The sequence below is a fragment of the Mizuhopecten yessoensis genome, unplaced genomic scaffold (assembly GCF_002113885.1).
Source record: "Mizuhopecten yessoensis strain PY_sf001 unplaced genomic scaffold, ASM211388v2 scaffold1311, whole genome shotgun sequence".
NCBI lineage: Eukaryota > Metazoa > Mollusca > Bivalvia > Pectinida > Pectinidae > Mizuhopecten > Mizuhopecten yessoensis.
In genome coordinates, this window is record NW_018403983.1 from 489229 (window position 1) to 507756 (window position 18528).

Here is an 18528-nt window from a genome sequence, read left to right on the forward strand (position 1 = left end):
TTTTGTTGACCTTTGTCCATGGAAGGTCCCTGCAAAATTTCATTGAAATTGGTTCAGGGGTTTTGGAGAAGAAGTCGAAAATGTAAATTGTTTACGGACGCACGACGGACGACGGACGACGACGGACAAAAGACGATCGCAATAGGTCACTTGAGACTTTGTCGCAGGTGACCTAAAAAGTTAACAAATGTGAAGGGCGAGTTAACACTGGTCAAATTTGATTTCACGGCCGAAGAATTTTTCTGTTCAGAAGGAAAGAAAGCTAACAGTACTGTTGATGGTTGCCTGTTACTTGTCTAATAATCATCTTTAAACACGCAACTGTACATCGTGGTTTTGACTGACTTACCATTTACAAGTGTACAGATATCTTCCATTAATAATCAGTTTGTTAAGTTAAAAGTACTGGCTGAAGAAGTAACAAAATAGAAGACACAGTAGTGATCGGTTAAGTTAGCTTCTTAATGTATCACAATTTGAATTTGAAATTGGTGTTTTGAACAAGTAAGAAAGTATGTTTGTAGAGATATGTGTTACAATAACCTTTAAAGGTAATTCACCATTTTTGTTTCTAAATATATGAACCTGTTCACCCCTGTATACATGTACATGGAATTAAAATATCTTACTAATATCAATATCACCTTTTTCTTTCTGTATTTTTTGTTAGTGTTAGTGAAAGTCAAAAATGAACAAAACTAGAACAGAAGGTGATGCAGGTTCACAAGGAGTATATTAAATACTGTATACAAAGTATTACACCGGGAAACAAAGCAGGTTTACAGAGTCTGGAGTTTTATCAAGGATGTTAAATAACTTATGACCAAATATATTACACAAAGATCAGGAATGGAGAGAATCGGGTTTAAATAGATACCACAGTACATCAAACGGTGTTAAATAATTGGACCTTTTTAAAGGGGCTTTACACTTGAGGAGAAACCATTATTTCTGTATTGACATTGCATGCTCATAATAAAGGAGGAAAGTAAAGAAAATAATCATTTATTTGTATTTCTACTGCTTCCGGGGAATCGCTTCCCACTTCCCCCTCTGTGCTTCACTGCCAGGTCGCATCACTGTATAAAAAACCTTATTATTAATTGTTTTAGTTATTATCTTGAACTTTCGACTCATTAAGACGAAATTTCCAGTTATAGTCTTGAAATTTCAAGTAATCATCATACAATTTCGAGTTAATATATCCGAATTATCAAGTCGGAATTTCGAGTTAAAATATTGAAATTTCGAGTTAGTAAGTGGGAAGTTCGAGTTATTGTCATGACGTTTCGAGTTATTAAGTCGAAATTTCAAGTTATGATCTTCACATTTAGAGTTTTTAAGTCGGAATTTCGAGTTAATTAACACGGAAAAACATACGTTATGACTCGAGTATTCTTACATTAGTTTTCCGTACAGAATGGGTAGTTTAATCCCTTATATTGGTAAAATACTGTACCTTAAGGGAAGGAAAGTTTAACGCATCATACACAGTGGTTTGGTTTGGTTTGGTTTAGTAGTGTTAACGTCCTATCAACACTCGTATAACATACAAGGAAATAATAATACGTGTTGCAATGTACACCTGTACAGATTTTGTTTGGTCGAGTTTAATGACGATAGGTTCCTATAGAAAGAACCAACAAAAGAGATAAGGAAACTAACTAAGAAAAGAAAAGCTTTGCAATTGGGGATAACATATTCATTTCGTTTTAATTGTCCCCGAATCAGAAGACACTAACACAAATCCCTTAAACCCCTGAGGGGCCCAGCATGTGTCGTCACCTGTTGTTATAACATGCAGACACATACAGACAGTCAACATACCCCACGAATCTGCACAGGTAATATGGGCTAGCTTTACGTACATGCAGTGGGTAACATCAGGTGTATTATTTTCTCGATCCCCGACCTACAGGGGTGCGTCATCATGAAACATGATTTAAACTACTTATATTCTTAAACAGATATAGTGTTAGCTTTTTAAAATTTAATAATGACTATGTCAAATTACAATCGATGGTCGACAGAACAAAACACTAGCACATTAAGTCTGCTTATTGACGAAGTCATAAATGCCTGATCAGCTTTCAAAGCATTGTTAGTTTAAATTCTTAGGGTTACATTTTCAATGTTATTGTTTTACTATAAACACATACAACTAAAGAAACACACCATGTTTCAAAAATATTAGGAAAGCCGTAGAGCTAATAAGGGATTGATTGTGTGTCCTGCTGTTTTTAACAATGAATGCATGAATGGCTAGTACATTATGACATTGACATTTTAAAAGAGGACACATTGTTCATACCCTGCTATTCATAGTACATACAATTAGTATATCAGTGCGTTTCAAAACAGACTTGCCACACACATTGCGTGAATAACATCAGTTTCAAGTGACTTATTTTTGGTTTGTGTCCTTCATATGAACAGCAAATGTTGGGTCACACATCATTTGAATCCCGGCCAATGTTATGACGTCTTATTTAAGAGTTGCGAAATGTTTTAAGAACGCTTAGTTAGATACATTTTTGTATTGCGTTTTAGGCATATCTTCATGTCTAAAAATTGTTTCTCGTTTTCAAGGCACAGACGTGAATGATACCTAATCACGAGCTACGATCTTTATAACGCTGACGACATGCAAAACGACCCTCGGGAGCAGACGATAGGAATTCTGACTGTGACAACTGATTCAGATGATTCTTATTTAAGAAGGGTACATGTATTTATCTACGATGACAGTGAACGCTCAATGAAATATATTCGACTGATTTCAAATAGCTTCATGTTTGACGGACACCTGGTCGAATCATATCAACTTCTAAGAGGAGACCTTCCCGGATACAGACCTCTATCGGAAGCGAACGTGAGCATTGTGCTATTCCCAGAGATCTATCGGACAGACTCCGGCTTACTTAAACTAATAGCCAATGTTTTGTGTGACAAGGGAAAAGTAAATGCACGAAAGTTACTGTTGGCTAAGTTTGACGATTCGGTGATACCATCGTATTTAGAATTCGAAGATGATCTCGATCTTACCAAAGACACGTGGATGGAAACCCTGCAGACACGGATCGGCTACACAACGTAAATGGTCAGGTTTGGTAAGAGTGAAAGTATTGGAGACCATCTAGACGATATAAAGGTTGATTCGATGAACATACAGAAGAGTCCTAAAATTCGTTATGTAAGTGTTGAACAATATTTCTGCGATTTTTCTTATACTTATGACTTCCTAGGTATGAGTAGTGGTAAATATAACTTCGTTTTTTTCTGGTGGTTTATTGTCCTTATTCTTTGTGGTTGGCATTTTCTAGGTTCCAATTTTGTCTTCGTGTGTTGACACAATATAAGGAAGGTCTACTGAGCTACTTGCATGTAATTGTATCTGAAATATCACCAACCTTTGCCCAGGGGAAAATGTTTGCAGTAAAAATTTGACGCCAGACGGCCGGACGCCGTGCCTAGGCATACGTTCATTTGGCCCTTAGGTTTAAGGGCCGGTGCGCTTAAAATGTTTATATAAAAATAAAATGTATTCATGCAAACTCGAAATATAACTTCAACTATAAAATGTTCGTAGTTAAGATTAATATAAAACCTTTATCTCACAGCTTGAAGGCTCAATTGCTAGATCACTTAAATAGCTGCTTTAACTTGTAATCATATTTACACTGAATATATAACGTAAGTTCCGAAATACACATGTTATTTTCTATTAGGGAAATAGTAAATTATCAGAAAGTTCAATGTTTGAAAATTATCATTCACTATCTACAGGACCATCCCGCCCAACATTTGGTGACGCCCGAGGACGACACATGTATATACATGGTACGCGGAGACACCAGTGACGAGTTAGATACCTCCAGACAAATCACAAATCTCCTCTCCATCGCGGGAGGATATATTTGTGAATCATTTTCTACATCTGATCAGGCCATTCAATTTTTACCACAGTTTTTGCGTTGCTTTCCGAAATTACAAACCGTAGTTCTGATCTTGGAAACAATATACGGTGCCAAATCTAAGGCGTCTGACTACGGTATTCTACTGCGGGAGAACAGTGACATTGTGGTTCTTTCGATTGAATTATGTCATCTCCGAGGACCACACGACTGCATACATACGTCAGATCGAAAACCAGGCCACATCAAACTTATTGGAAAGTATAGGGATTGGTACAGATTGATACTCGACGAAGTTAAAAATGTCGTGAAAAAGAATGCCCCAGCGAAGATGAGATATGTTGGCAGAGTGATGAACGCAGTGAATGATGCAGCCGTAGTAACCAGAAAAAACTGCAAGCCTCGGCCTGTCTGTCGTGCGACACGTAACAAGAGGGTATTATAATACGTAATAACACTTCGTTATGTAAACAATATAACACAAACGTATTTTTCAGGTTCGATTTAGAATATTTAAAAAAAGATGTCTTTGAATGGTATTAAATTTCTTGAGATTTCTTTTATCTTAGCAAACTGGAGGTTTCGTGTATAATAGTGAATTTGTTTTGTGTATGAGTGTGTGTGTGTGTGTGTGTGTGTGTGCATGAGGCAGTGTATGAATACATCGACATTAAAAAGGAAGAGCTGGTCCCTTAAATGGACGTGGTTTCCATGTTTCCCTAAGTATCATTAGATATGTGTATTATCTTTATAACTTCCGTTATTTGTCTGAATATTGATTGTTTACAATTCCTTATTTCGTCGTTCTAAAACTAATTTTGATTTCGTAAATAAGCCAGTATGTGTATTCATTTATACTCGCTTAAAGCTGATATATTATATATTATGGTTGTTTTCATGACAAAATGTGTTCCTCGCAGTATTATACACTCAAGCGAGGAGTTTTTTTTTGTTTCGTCAGATCCTATATTATCAGACATGGCTCTCTGATTTACTGTAAATTATACTATAGGCTCGGTATTGTAACGTTTGCTCCCGATTGATGGATTACAGTGGTAGTTAGGGGGACTTCTGATAGGTACAATACTCGACGACAGACGGCACTACTGCTGCATAGTTGGTTGTACGGGGTTTAACGTCCAATTAACAGCTAAGGTTATTTAAGGACGTGTCTCAAAGTGTGTTGTATGTGCGTACATGTGTGAATGTGTGTCAGAGGGTGGGCATATTGGTATATTTGCCTCCTTGTAATAGCGCGGTTCTGATGCCGACGTTTTAGAACTATCTCACTGAAATACCATGCCAAAGGCACCCAGCTTAGCATTCCAACCGGTCACATTATACTGGAAACGGGTGAACCTGTTGTTGTCATTACCCTGAATACGGGGCGTTAAAACAGGGTATAAAATCTACCATTTTAAGGACTTTGGTATGTCCCGGTCAAGGGGACTGAACCCATTGCCTTCTTTACCTAGGCGAACGTATCGCCAAACAAGGCGCTAGACAACAAAAAGGATAGTTAGAATGGGGCTATACTATGTTACCGGTATGTGTACTAAATGTTTTTTTCTATCGACCCAGAATGCTTTGCCGACGATACTGACTCCAGATGATAGCGTCAACATTCCATTGGTATGTATTTAAATATACAAATGTATGATAAATGATAACATTGAACACGTACAGAGTTACAGTAGGTAAAAGAAATATGTAATCGGTTCAAGGTTCAGCAGATCGTTTAAGACATTCCTTCACGTTATTGACGTCTCTCTGCCGAATATGCATGGAAGTTGTCACCGGTGTATACATTCCGTGTTGAACATTGCTAAATAAGATTACTACTGTAACTTTGATTAGTCACAGTAATCTCCCGCGAATTCACGCTGGAGCAAAACATTGTGACCCTCATGTTGGCCTGTATTTATTCGTACTGCATTTTCAAGCATAAATGTCGATATCGCTACCAGGTGTTAATTATTTTCTACTTTCCTGACTTGTGGAGGTATCGGATGATTGTGTCTTGTTCTGTTTATTACAGAGTCTGTGTTAATGAGTTGGTTTATCATTTCCTCGTACCGAAAGCCTGTACGCATGTATTACTCTTTGTAATCGCTCTAGCGACATAATTTCTCAACGGAAATTCATGACACTTGTCGTTTCGGGTTTCTACGTTGAAGGTCAATGTCACTGTTATTATATTTAGATATTGTCTTCGCTCTATCGAATCCATTCGTCAACGGAATTTCATGAAACCTGATATAAGTATTTGTATAACAATCCCTTCAACATACTCGTGCAAAAATATATTATCCATCAAAACATGCAGTCGCTAGAGCAGATACTGATACGTCATTAGATTTTCCGTTTATTTCGTCATACATATGGCACACAATGTGTGAATGCGAGGGGATTTTATCATGTGTGGTGCTTTTGTTTTTGTTTAGCATGATATTAACAACAAAAGTCATTTAAGGACGTATCTCCATGTATGTTATTCAGCCATGGAATTCGCTACCCGAACATGTGACCTCGGCTCCTAGTGTTAGCTGTTTCAAAGACAGATTGAACAAGCATTGGAAAAATCATCCACGGATATTCGAGCCCTCGTTTATACAGCTATTGGTTCGCGAGCAGTCAATGACATTACTAGTTTCTGACTCGCCTCTGGTGTTTTGTGTACTTTTTAATAACTGTATTGTAGATACAGAAAAAGTGTGACTCTAACCTAAGCATTACTTAAATAAGTCTTGGAACAGCTAAACTACCAAGGGGATCATATATGATCATAAGTAACTGTTTATAAATTAATGTACCTAAATATTGTTAACTCGATGTCCACCAGTGATTCATGTGCATAGGTGCCCCAGGCAGGGAATGTTGCTGTTTTGGCCTCCGTGTGATAGTGCATATCTGATGCCGACTTTATAGTGATATTTCATTGAAATATTATTTTTTGTTTAAATTTTATCTCAAGCCAGATTATTTGTAATTGCTTCATTTGATGAGAACATCGGTTAAATTTAGTTTATTGCGTTAAATGTCCTTTAAATAGTCGGAAATACAGAACTATTTATATAGGCAAATACCCAATTCGGCAAGGGTTTTCCACATTGGTGGCCTTTTAAACAAACCAAAAAAATTGGTAACGGGAGGCATATTGTCCTCATACCTGACCTGCATATATGCTATCCCAAGGAAGTAAATGTACCACCATACTGTTTCAGGTACAAACATATATTTTACAATAATAAATTTGATATGAATTAAAGATTGATCTTGGCATAAACATTTCTAAAAACTTCAACAGGATAACCTTGAGTGTAGAACAGAAAAAAAGACTATGATCTTTATGCAGCGATTATTATAACTATATGATTTCTCTTATCAGGCTGACGTCAGCAAAAGCCAGTCTAGTCGACTGTCCTCTATGTGGCATGTAGGTTTATTCTTAATCGGTACACATGTTATAATTACAACTATAAAATACTTCGCAACACTTGATTTAGTCTTGGATAAAGTCATGCTTCTAGGTCATCGGGGCTTTGACAATAACAAAACATTATGATGATTTTATAACTCCAGATAAAGTAACTGCGATAAAAGTTAACAACTTGTTTATTACCCATTTTTAAAGCCACAACGATCAAATGTGTTAGAAATCTCTAACTGATTTTTTCTGAATATGCCAAAGTTCTGATGTGATGGCATTTGGCTGGTGGCTTAGTGGGATGAAAAAATGTTGACAAACATATCTCTACTTTCAAGGTCAAATATATGAAAAGTGTAAAAAGGCTTAAACCACGTCCTAAGAATATCCGAAAGGCCAAGGATGTTTATATTTTGGTTCAGTTGCATAATCGAATTAAAGAACCAATCAGTTGTTTAAATGGTTTGGTTTCTTTTTATTTAAAATAAATGTGACGCCCGGTCACATCGCACTGACAACGGGTGAACCAGTTATTTCTATTACCCTAAAGCACCAATGAACTTTAACTCTCAAAATTCAAGATGGCCATCTATCTGCCATCTTGGTTTTTCGATCAGTCCCCAAAATCAATAAGCACAACAAAGGATCATTGGGATGAGTTTGGTTTTATTTGTTTTACGTCCTATTAACAGCTAAGGTACATGAAGAACTTGCCTCCATGTTTGTTGTGTAAGCGTGCATGTGTATCAACAAGTGTGCCGGAAACGGGGTATGTTGGTATGCATGTGATGCCGACGTTATAGTGCTAACTTACTGAAGGCACCCAGGACAGCATTCCGCTCGGTCACATTATACTGACAACGGGTGAACCAGTTATTGCAATTACTCTTTATTCTGAACGTTAAGCAGATGTATTTAGGTTTTTTTGTGTGCCCCGGAATAGAGGGCACTATATACCGTTTGGAATCATGGTGTGAAATTTGAGAATTATTTCTTCATCTATCTAGAGAAAAAGTGCACACACAATTTAACTCTCAAAATTCGAGTCAGCATTTTCATAAACAGGATTGAAAGAATTATAAATAACAGTTGACGATTTTTTTAAGAAAACATCAAAACGAGAAGTTTAAAAGTCTGCATTTCATTGTTATCATTATACAGCTAGACGTATATGACCCCAAAGCAGATGGGAATCAGTTGCCAGCAGATTCAAGGTAACGATACAAAACGTTTTTTTAGGCCTCCTAAAATAATTACAGATTGATAAAAATCAATTGTATTACCATTTCTCAGTAGGATTTCTTCAAGTTTTGCAGTTATATTGCTGTGAAGTAAATAAAAAGGTTCTGGCACAAAAACAATATAGGTTGTCAGAATTTAAGAATTTCAAATGGAAATTTATGTAAAAAAGGGGTGAATTTTGAAAAAAAAATGAAAGACACAATTTTTTTGCAAACCATGTCAATAAAAATGATACTGACATAGATTGATATAGCATTAATTGATATCAATTTAATAAATGCTGAAATTGTGTAAAATTTAGTTATATATAAACGATTAAAAATAAACATTTTATGATAAAACAATATACACATAGTAATTGAATGTAAGAGTTATCTTTCTTGAAAAACTTCACAGTACTGAAATAGGTAGCCGGTTTCCTGATGAACAGAACAAATGGACACATGTGACGCATTAATAAAAACATAAAGCTACGGATGTACTTCCTATTTCCGTTAATCAATACGCTCCTTTGACCTTAACTTGAAATTGAATATTTCTATAATAATATACCGTCTTCGTTAAACTTTGGAAATGCATCCTGGACAAAAGTTTAAAGCACTCGAATTTGAATTGTATCGTTAAATATGTGCCCCTTTGTAGCCAGCAGAATGCTAATAAACTTGAAATTCGAAACTGTGCAGATATTTTTTTTTCTCTCAAAAGGTCAATCAAATTTCAATGATAGTGCTTCATTTTAACAGCAGATGTATAGGCCATTGATCTAGCTAAAGACATTTTTATAGCAAGAAAAGTCAAACGAAAGTCAAAACGAAGATTCAAAAACTGCTAAATAAACTTTCATACATTTCTTGTGCAATGGCAATATTCAAATTTCATATCGGATGGCAACAGTCCCACTAATAATCTCACGAGAATGGTATTGGTATTCTGGGGTTTAACGTGTATTTATTAACACCAATGCACTTTAGGTACATTTCAGTGTAAATGGTTGAAAACTGAAACATTGAGCGGTTCAGGATACTAAGAAGACAAACACACCAATACCATTGTTCGTATATATTGATAAGTTTAAAGCGATTGAACCTTGTTCATTGTTTTTTACAGTTGGACAAATCCATCACATCAGGCAGTTCGGAGAAGCTTTCCAGCAGATTCCGATACGTGGTAACAAAAATATTGTTGTGAACATCGCAAAGAAATTGACATTGAATTTGAACGCTAAGCATAAGAATGGATTTGAATAACCGTGTCTAAATTCCTTTTAAACATTTGCGGAAAAGAGCTCAGTGAGATGATTTTACCTATTATATTTGTACAGCTGGACTCGTTTGGCACCCCTAGCAGTCAGGAATCACTTACTAGCAGATTCAAAGCTAAGGTAAACATAATTAAAAATAATATACGTTTTCGATAAAAGTTTGAAAGGCATCTCTGAGAATAGTTTAAAACTCTCGAATTCGATTTGTATCCTTATACGGTGATTTCTGATATTTAATACATATATTGATAAAAAAATGTAATAAATAAATTTTTAGAAATATCTTTATTAATGTGGTTCTATTTTGGGTATCCAGGACTGTTTTCATTCATACCGGTGCTTTTGTTCATATGCTGGACTATAAATGGGATAAACATAAAATGATTTTGGGAAATAATAGGCTAGCGTTACAATAAATGTTATTTCAAGAAGCAACCTAATGTGAGGCACACTTGAGAATTGGGTTTTTTCTATGTCTAGTATTTGTAGGAAGTGACAAAAATTGATCTGCTGCCAACATTTGCAGTACAATGATCTTATCTTTCCTTCTTATCTATTTAAAATGTACCATGTATCATTAATAACAATGGGAAAAAGAAAGGAAGTAATCAGCAGCTAATCCTGACAAACGTTTATATAACTCATTATAAAACTCACTTTGTTTCTTAAAGGAAGGAGAACTCACATCTGGTATGGAGAAAGGTATGTATATTGTGTTGAAATGCCGTGTTCGAACAAAAAATATATTGAAACACCCTTGCAGGTCGGGGTTTTGTTTTTAAAATAATTCCTTGTGAAATTATGACTAGTATCAATACATTGGTAGAAGTATGGTATTTCTATCAACAGTTTGTCGTTTTCTGTCCCAGTCAACCCTACAAGTTCGGGAAAGGAATGAACCTGAATATTTCTGACTGCATGTCGTAGAAAAAATATCCTTATGTATGGGAAACAGCAGAATTCGGTGTCATCTTCTAAGAAGTGATTGAAGAGGCCAAACTTGCTTTTCTGCCCTTATTGCAACACTTGGTATATCTATATTTCCCTTCTTACTTCCTTTCCTGTCGCTGTCCCCCTACACAACCATCTTTATATGACCCTGGCTGTTGTCAGGATGTTAATTCCCTTTCCTTAAAAGCATTCACCCGTGTCCTATTTCCATCGGTCAGAAGGCAACCAAACAGAGATACGTTTCATATATGGATGAAACAAGAAATATACAATTTGTTTTGCAGATACCCAATACCAGTCAATGTTTGAGTTATTTGATGCTGATAAAGACGGGAGTATTACACTAGATGAGCTCTGCGACGTGGTAAAACAACTCGGGCTTGACTGGGAGAAAGACGTTATCGAAAACGACATGAAAAAGTTCGACATAGATGGTACAATCGGACTTTTCAATATAATAATAATCTATTTTGTAACTACCACAAAGACGCTGGCCTTTATGCTAATTTATTTCCTAGCACTATATTTCAGCAAGCTTCCGGCTGAATAGACTCTATATGTCTTCATAGTTCTTCTGACATCAAACTTGTAAGCGCTCCATGCCAGCAAACTTAATACTATATATTGCCATAGGTTCTTAAGTAGAAGTCAGTACAGTATCATTACTCTAGGACTTTCAGGTTTTTTCAGAAAAACCTGTTTAAACATATTTGAGTCAAGAGACCTTGAATATAAATCAACTATTTGCAAACAGAGGAGACAACAACATAAAATCAAATTAACATATGTATTCGCCCGTACATATATACAAAATCATAAGAATATATATTTGCAACATACTAAACACCCTTTCAGGCTCACTCTTTACAATTATTGAATTATTTGCATAAAAAAATCCATTGTCTCTGTCCCTCCGGACACAAAATATCTACAGTTCATCACTGTGTGTTGCTCCCAAAATTCTCCCGTCAATCTAGATGTTATCCGTTACACTAGTCCTGCACGAATACTGCTCCTACGGTTTAACAACATACACATGGACTCTGCTGCTCCCAATATGGGTATATCACTTGCTCATTCCTTTGTTAATGACTTCCTGTCCCAAGGTCACTGTTGGCGTCTCTCTTTACCACGTATAAGCACACAGCTCACTCTCTCCTGTTACACACAAGGACTCCCACACTCTATTGAGGTGGGCATAGCACAGTTTCTCCAAGTAGCATAGTTAAGCCCAAACCTGGCACACATTTTACATGTCTCTAGACTTGGATAATAACTTTGGGCACACAGCCCTAGTAAAATTACATTAAGGTCATAGGAGTGTATTGATAAACGGAAATAGGAAGTACACCCCTAGTTGAAAATCCAATGTAGGGAGACAGTAACACAATTTCCGCATATTCTATGTTTGTTATTGACAGAACAGTGTGTTCTCTCAATATTAAAGTATTTCAAAGCAATCCAGGCATTGTTTCAGTTCGTCTTTTATCAAAGAGTCACATGTCTCCATTTTTCTGTACTTTAGGAAACCGGCTACCTATTTCACTTCTGTGAAGTTTTTCAAGAACGATAACTCATACATGCAATAACTATGTGTATATGGTTTTATCATAAAATGTCAATTTTTAATCGTTTATAGATAATTAGTTTTACACAATCTCAGCATTTATTAAATTGATATACATTAATGCAATACTAATCTATGTCAGTATCATTGTTATTGACATTATTTTCCAAAGAATTGTGTCTTTCATTTTTTTTTTCAAAATTCACTCCTTTTTACATAAATTTCCATTTAAAATCCTTTATTTTATTTGTGGTAGAAATATGTTTTTTACTGTAAACTACGAAGTTTGAAGAAATTCTACTGAGAAATGGTGACACAATCCTATTACCTTAACAAGCACACAGCTTATGAATTCCCCCCTGGCACACAGACTCTGACTTCAGTGAACCTTCCAGGTGCAGGTCCGGGCACACAGGTATCACTTACCTATATTGCATGATTTGATTACGCCTCAGTGACCCCGACTCAGTAATTTCAATCTCCCTGATCACTGTATAGGTTACTGAGCACTACCACTCTATAGTACTGGATAGCTGGCAAATATTTTACTGAGTAAATCATAACTTTTTAACATCAAGGTCTTTCCCCTCAACTTACTAGCACACCTTATCAGTCGGTTCCTGACCACAAATCATATCTGCAGAACTCCCGGTTCTTCAAAAGAAGCTGTTTGATTGTTTACAAAGATTGCACCCTTGCAAACTATAACATAGGCCAAGCTGACATTTTCTGCTAAATATTGTAGCGCTCTAAGCCACTAGCAATATTATATCTGGCTCTAAGACTATTGGTTTCTCAGAATCTAAGTCCACAAGTGTTGTTCAGCGGCATCAGTTCCGAGGAGACAAGGAGACAAACACGAACATATCGCAGCCTCCCAAAATACACATGTAATGATATATGTGAATTCCGGATATTTGGTCCGACATTATTACGTAACCTTATTGGTTCTAATATTAGTATAAAAAGCACATGTTGAGAGAGAGCTCGCTGCCGTCTTGTACCATCATGTTGTACGCTCCAGTGCTCCTGAATAAAAAACCAAGATCTTTGCATTGATGACTTCTACTGATCATTACATGGTGTCAGAACATGGACAACATACTACCAACGCCGAAGAGTCTTGTCATTTGATGGCAACGTATCGGAGAACTGGAGAAGATGGCTACAACAGTACAGACTGTACATGACCGCTACTGCGGGAGATGAGCTGACGGAAAAGAAACAGTGTGCAATGTTTCTAACCCTGGCAGGTGAGACAGCTGTTGAAATTTTTAATACGATGACATTTGAAGCAAATGAACAGGACAAAATAGCGTCTCTCATAGAAAAATTTACGAATAATTGTTCACCGAAGAAAAACGTAACTTACGAGCGCCACGTGTTTAACTCGAGAGCGCAGAAGAGTGATGAAACATTCGACGAGTTTCTAACAGATTTGAGAATTTTGCAAAAGAACTGTGAATTTGGTGAATTGAAAGATGGCATTTTAAGAGACAAAATTGTTGAAGGAATCCGGAATGATGGACTTCGAGCGAGGTTATTACGTGAAGGTGACCTGAGTCTTCAAAAATGCATTGATTTGTGTAAAGCAGCATCCATGACAGAGAAACACATGAAAACATTAGCCCTAACTGAAAATAAAGAACAGGACGTTGACTACATCAGATCGAGAGGTAAATCGAGATCTAGAGGAACCGGTAGAAATTCTGGTCGGGGGTCGTCTCGAAAGGTAAATACCGAGCATACAGATGGACAGAAGTCAAGATCAACCACGTGTTCTTACTGTGCGATGGTACATAGAGGAAACTTATGTCCAGCGAGAGGTCAAACGTGTCGATTATGTGGGAAAAGAAACCATTTTGCGAAAGCCTGTAAGTCTAAACAGAAAAAAGCTACAGACAAGACAACTCAGCAAGTACATGCAGTGGAGAATTATGAGCATGAGCTATTTATAGACTCTGTTGAATATGTCACATCAAATGTGTGGCTAGCACCACTAGAAGTTCATGGAAACTTGATACCTCTGAAGATTGACACTGGATCCGATGTCNTCAAGTTGATACCAGATGTTAAAACTGATGATGATGTAATCAAAGTACAGGAAAGTGAAAGATGTGAACCAGATCAGACCCATGTTTCTGATCATGAAGATGAAGTCAAACCGGCACCAGTTATACAGCCTGGTAGAACCAAATCAGGAAGAACTGTTAATAGGCCACAAAGACTCATTGAACAGTGTTAAAAAGTTTTAATTTCTGTTGAACTGTTTAACTGAAAGTTTAAATTTGTGTTCAATATATTTCATATGATTTAGTGTATGGACTTTAAGTAAAGGTTCATTTTATCTTCAAACGTGAAAGTGAAGAAAATCAAAAAGACTGAATAACATCATTATATATTTTAATTCTTTTTATTGATACAGAGATTTCAGTGAATTCCATATAAAGATAATCAATATTCAGTGCTATAAGTTAAATCAGAAAAAATGTGCATTTATTCTTGGTGAAGGGATGTAATGATATATGTGAATTCCGGATATTTGGTCCGACATTATTACGTAACCTTATTGGTTCTAATATTAGTATAAAAAGCACATGTTGAGAGAGAGCTCGCTGCCATCTTGTACCATCATGTTGTACGCTCCAGTGTTCCTGAATAAAAAACCAAGATCTTTGCATTGATGACTTCTACTGATCATTACAACACACACATACACTACACGCATGCATCTTGCACACAGAGAAGGCCGTCCTTAAATGATCTTAGCTGTTAATAGGACGTTAAACAAAATAAAACAAACAAACAAACAAAAGTTTTCAGCGTGTTGTGTACCACTCATTTTCAATATAGGCAAGCTTCTATAAATACGACTCTAAGTATATTGGTGGTTCAAAGATATTAATGAGTTGTTTTAACAATTTTGACTGCTGTGAACTTAAATAATCCAGGGCTTCTGGTTCTTCAGAACAAGCTGTTTGATTGTTTTATCAGATATAACCACCGTTATTTTCAATTCCACCTTACATAATGATCCTAGGCCTGCTCGTGTTTCAGGAAAGGGGCGTGGCTAACAAATGACCCATGTGGTTTTTAATAGGGTTGTGTGTGATTTCTTTTCACCAGTTGTCAGGATAATGTGACCAGGCGGAATGCTGTGCTGGATGATTCGACAAGGTATTTCAGTGAGATAGCACTATAAAGTCGGCATCATATCCGCGCTATCACAAGGAGGCAATAACATCAACGTGCCCTGCATCCAGCACACATAAGCACATGCATGCATACACTAGGCACATGGAGACACGTCCTTAAATGACCTAGCTGTTACATGTAACAGGAAGTTAAACAAGATAACACCTAACCAATTTCCAAAACTGCAGTGTTCCATTATTTTAATACATCTGATGGCTGCTAGGCCTAGGGGCATACATATAAGACAAGAACATGTCTTTTTAAAACCTTTTTAGACAGCTGTATACATCTTTGTTTTTTCCCACTATTTTACTTGCTGTTTTTGTGTCGGCAGACAGAGGGTGTGTCGGTGTATTGCAGATGACTGTTTTTCAGGGAATGGTACGATAGAAATAGGCGAATTTTTGACGATGATGGAATCCTACAAGGTTGATCCGGAAAAAGAGATAAGACAGATGTTTGACGTCATCGATAAGGATCGGGATGGATCGATAACGACAGAAGAAATCTTGCGGACATGGGAAAGCATTGGCTTCGAATGTACAATGCAGGAAGTCAAACGTATGATCGCTGATGGGGCGAAGACCACAATGGCGTCATCCACTTTGAAGGTAATTTTTTCCCCGTATTGTAACAATACCAAATCCTTATATGGTATTTATGCTTTAGCATATACTTCATATACTGTATTATTACCATGTTATTTTTAACTGTGCACGCCTGTCGGTTCATTACTATGAATATCATCTTCATCTTGATACATGACAATTCGAATGTGATGGTTTTGTCTGTATTGACCTATCATTAACAGCATTTAAAGATTGAATGTAGGATTACATGAAATTCATAAACAAGCTATTTAAATTATATATTAGTTCCGTTAAAATAAGTACATTATGTTACCTTTATATTCATATCTGTATTTCATTTTTAACGACTATTTCAACACATACAATGTAGATATTGCACTAAAACTATTGTTTGCGTTATAATTTATCTACATTTATAATGTATAAATACCTCAGTCACTGAAAATAAAGAAACCAATTCACATGCATTCGTTTTTGACAGAGTTAAGTGTTTTTCTGAACGCTCTCGGGACTTCCTTGGCCGTCCAGAAAACCTTTTTGTACGACACCTCAGTGTGTGCCTGGAAGTCGTGAAGCGGTAAATCTGTTCAAATGAACATGCTAGTATTTACATTTTCTTAGAATATGTTTATGCGAAGGAATGTACCATATAATAACACAAATATTAATTACTGTCGATTTATCGAACAATAATTACGTCACGACTACTGGCCCTGTCGCCGTCAAATATATTGCAAAATACGGAGTTACATTTTCGGTCATTGAGTTTGATACGGAATGAAATACATTGATTATTTGGTGTTGTGGCATCCGTGATTGCCTGTACATTGTGATGTAAAAATGAATATATGTATGTAATGCCAAAGAAAATATCGTTGAAAACATGAAACATCACGACCACTGCTCGTGTCTCATTACAGTAATTCGTTTATGCGGAAGACTAGCGTTCACAATATTGTCTAAAAAAATCGCAGGAACTAAATGAATGTTTTGTTTCACACAGAGTTCAAGAAGATGTGCAAGAAATTAAAAATCCACCAGACTGGACCAGCTTCCAAGGGAGGACATTAACGTTATGATGAAACGTACATTAACCCTATCACCCCTATGTAACTTTAGTAGACTCTACCAGACATTGATCTGGATGAGTCCATTATGGTCTACAGTGGTGAAAGGCATAACAAATGTTTTATAGTGAACATAACCATGATTGAGCCAATCTCTGAATATCCAGATTCAATGTCGGTGGAAGAAAATATACATGACATGTACAGAGGGCCTTATCGGTTATATGAGAGCATCTGAATTGGCCAGAAATTGGTTTACTGTTGCAATATTTTAACAACTGGATGCGAACAGTGTGTGTTTTGGTTAATTTTAGCAATAATCTTGTAGAAATCTCTTCCTGTTATAACTGATGCAAACAATAGTAGGCATAGAATGTTTAAGTTGTATATTGAAAGAAAAAATAAAATCTTAAGTTTTAGTTCAGGGGTTGAATTAGATTCCGGAGCCAATCGGGTTTGGTTTTATTTTGATTCACGTCCTATCAACAGCTAAGGTCATATAAGGTCATATAAGGACGTGCCTCTATATATATATATACGTATGTCGTGTATGCATTTTCTATGATTGATAGAAAATGAGTAGAAGGGAGACAGTATGGAGTGAATGGATAGAAGAGAGAGGGAGCCGTCTGTCCTATATGTTTTAACTGTATATGACTAGTTTTTTTAAGATGGCTCCTAGGCCTAATGTTGCCTTATCCCAACACTAGTCGTTAGCAGCACCAAGTCTGGACCGGTAGTGAGGTAGAAAGCCGCCAACATTAACACCAGCTCCTAACTATTTCATACATTTGGTTTGTATATAAAATTTTAAAGTCCTTCTAAATGTCTTAAATAAAAAAAACTAGTTCTAACGGTCGAACATTTGGAATAAAGCTTACCCTAACATCTGTCCAGGCGTTTACGCGCTTACTCGTTTTCGAAAAACTCTGAGGGATCTTTTTCATACCACCATTTATAGTCCCATCCGACGGACTGCGTGTTAGTGGTTAGAGTAATGCAGGTGCTGTTTTTTGTTGTTGTCCGTTCATGTTATCCACTCTTCGTCTTTCGTCATTTAAAATAAAGCTGACTGAACTTTACCAACGTCCTCTTTCTTATAAACCTTTTCTTGTCTTTCACCTGATCCTATTCCTCTTTCCGACATTTACGTTTTTTGTTAAAGCGTGATTATTAGTGAGGATAGGAGGGGAGAGAGAGTGTACAATCGTTACGATTTAGTATGTGGGTGGGGCAGGGGGGTATGAAAGAAGTGAAGGGAACCATGGAGATGTGTTGTTTGAAGGGGAGAGGAGATGGGCCTTTATTATAATA

The 18528-nt window shown here is 36.4% G+C and overlaps 1 protein-coding gene across 3 annotated transcripts; it reads left to right on the forward strand.

Moving 5' to 3' along the window:
* The first annotated feature begins 1765 nt into the window (after nucleotides 1–1765).
* LOC110458968 lies at nucleotides 1766–18528 on the forward strand. 3 transcript variants are annotated; one of them, XR_002463838.1, is made up of 10 exons: nucleotides 2447–3193; nucleotides 3787–4350; nucleotides 5496–5546; nucleotides 8503–8555; nucleotides 9691–9750; nucleotides 9905–9964; nucleotides 10516–10546; nucleotides 11080–11229; nucleotides 15933–16168; nucleotides 16629–18528. XR_002463838.1 is itself a non-coding variant. In XM_021510967.1 (9 exons), exons 2-9 carry the CDS (start codon nucleotides 3098–3100, stop codon nucleotides 11140–11142), a joined length of 978 nt encoding a protein of 325 aa, XP_021366642.1. In that variant the 5' UTR covers nucleotides 1766–1844; nucleotides 2590–3097; the 3' UTR covers nucleotides 11143–12174. The 3 variants fall into 3 exon arrangements, 1 of the variants encoding a protein (XP_021366642.1); XR_002463840.1 differs by having other exon boundaries at nucleotides 17151–18528; XM_021510967.1 differs by lacking the exons at nucleotides 15933–16168; nucleotides 16629–18528 and adding an exon at nucleotides 1766–1844 and having other exon boundaries at nucleotides 2590–3193; nucleotides 11080–12174.

Coding starts and splice junctions, on each gene's coding strand:
- LOC110458968 (XM_021510967.1), top strand. CDS start 3,098: ATGGTCAGGTTTGGTAAGAGTGAAAGTATTGGAGACCATCTAGACGAT. Junction 8,556..9,690: donor CAGTTGCCAGCAGATTCAAG/GTAACGATACAA, acceptor TGTTTTTTACAG/TTGGACAAATCCATCACATC. Junction 10,547..11,079: donor CACATCTGGTATGGAGAAAG/GTATGTATATTG, acceptor TTTGTTTTGCAG/ATACCCAATACCAGTCAATG.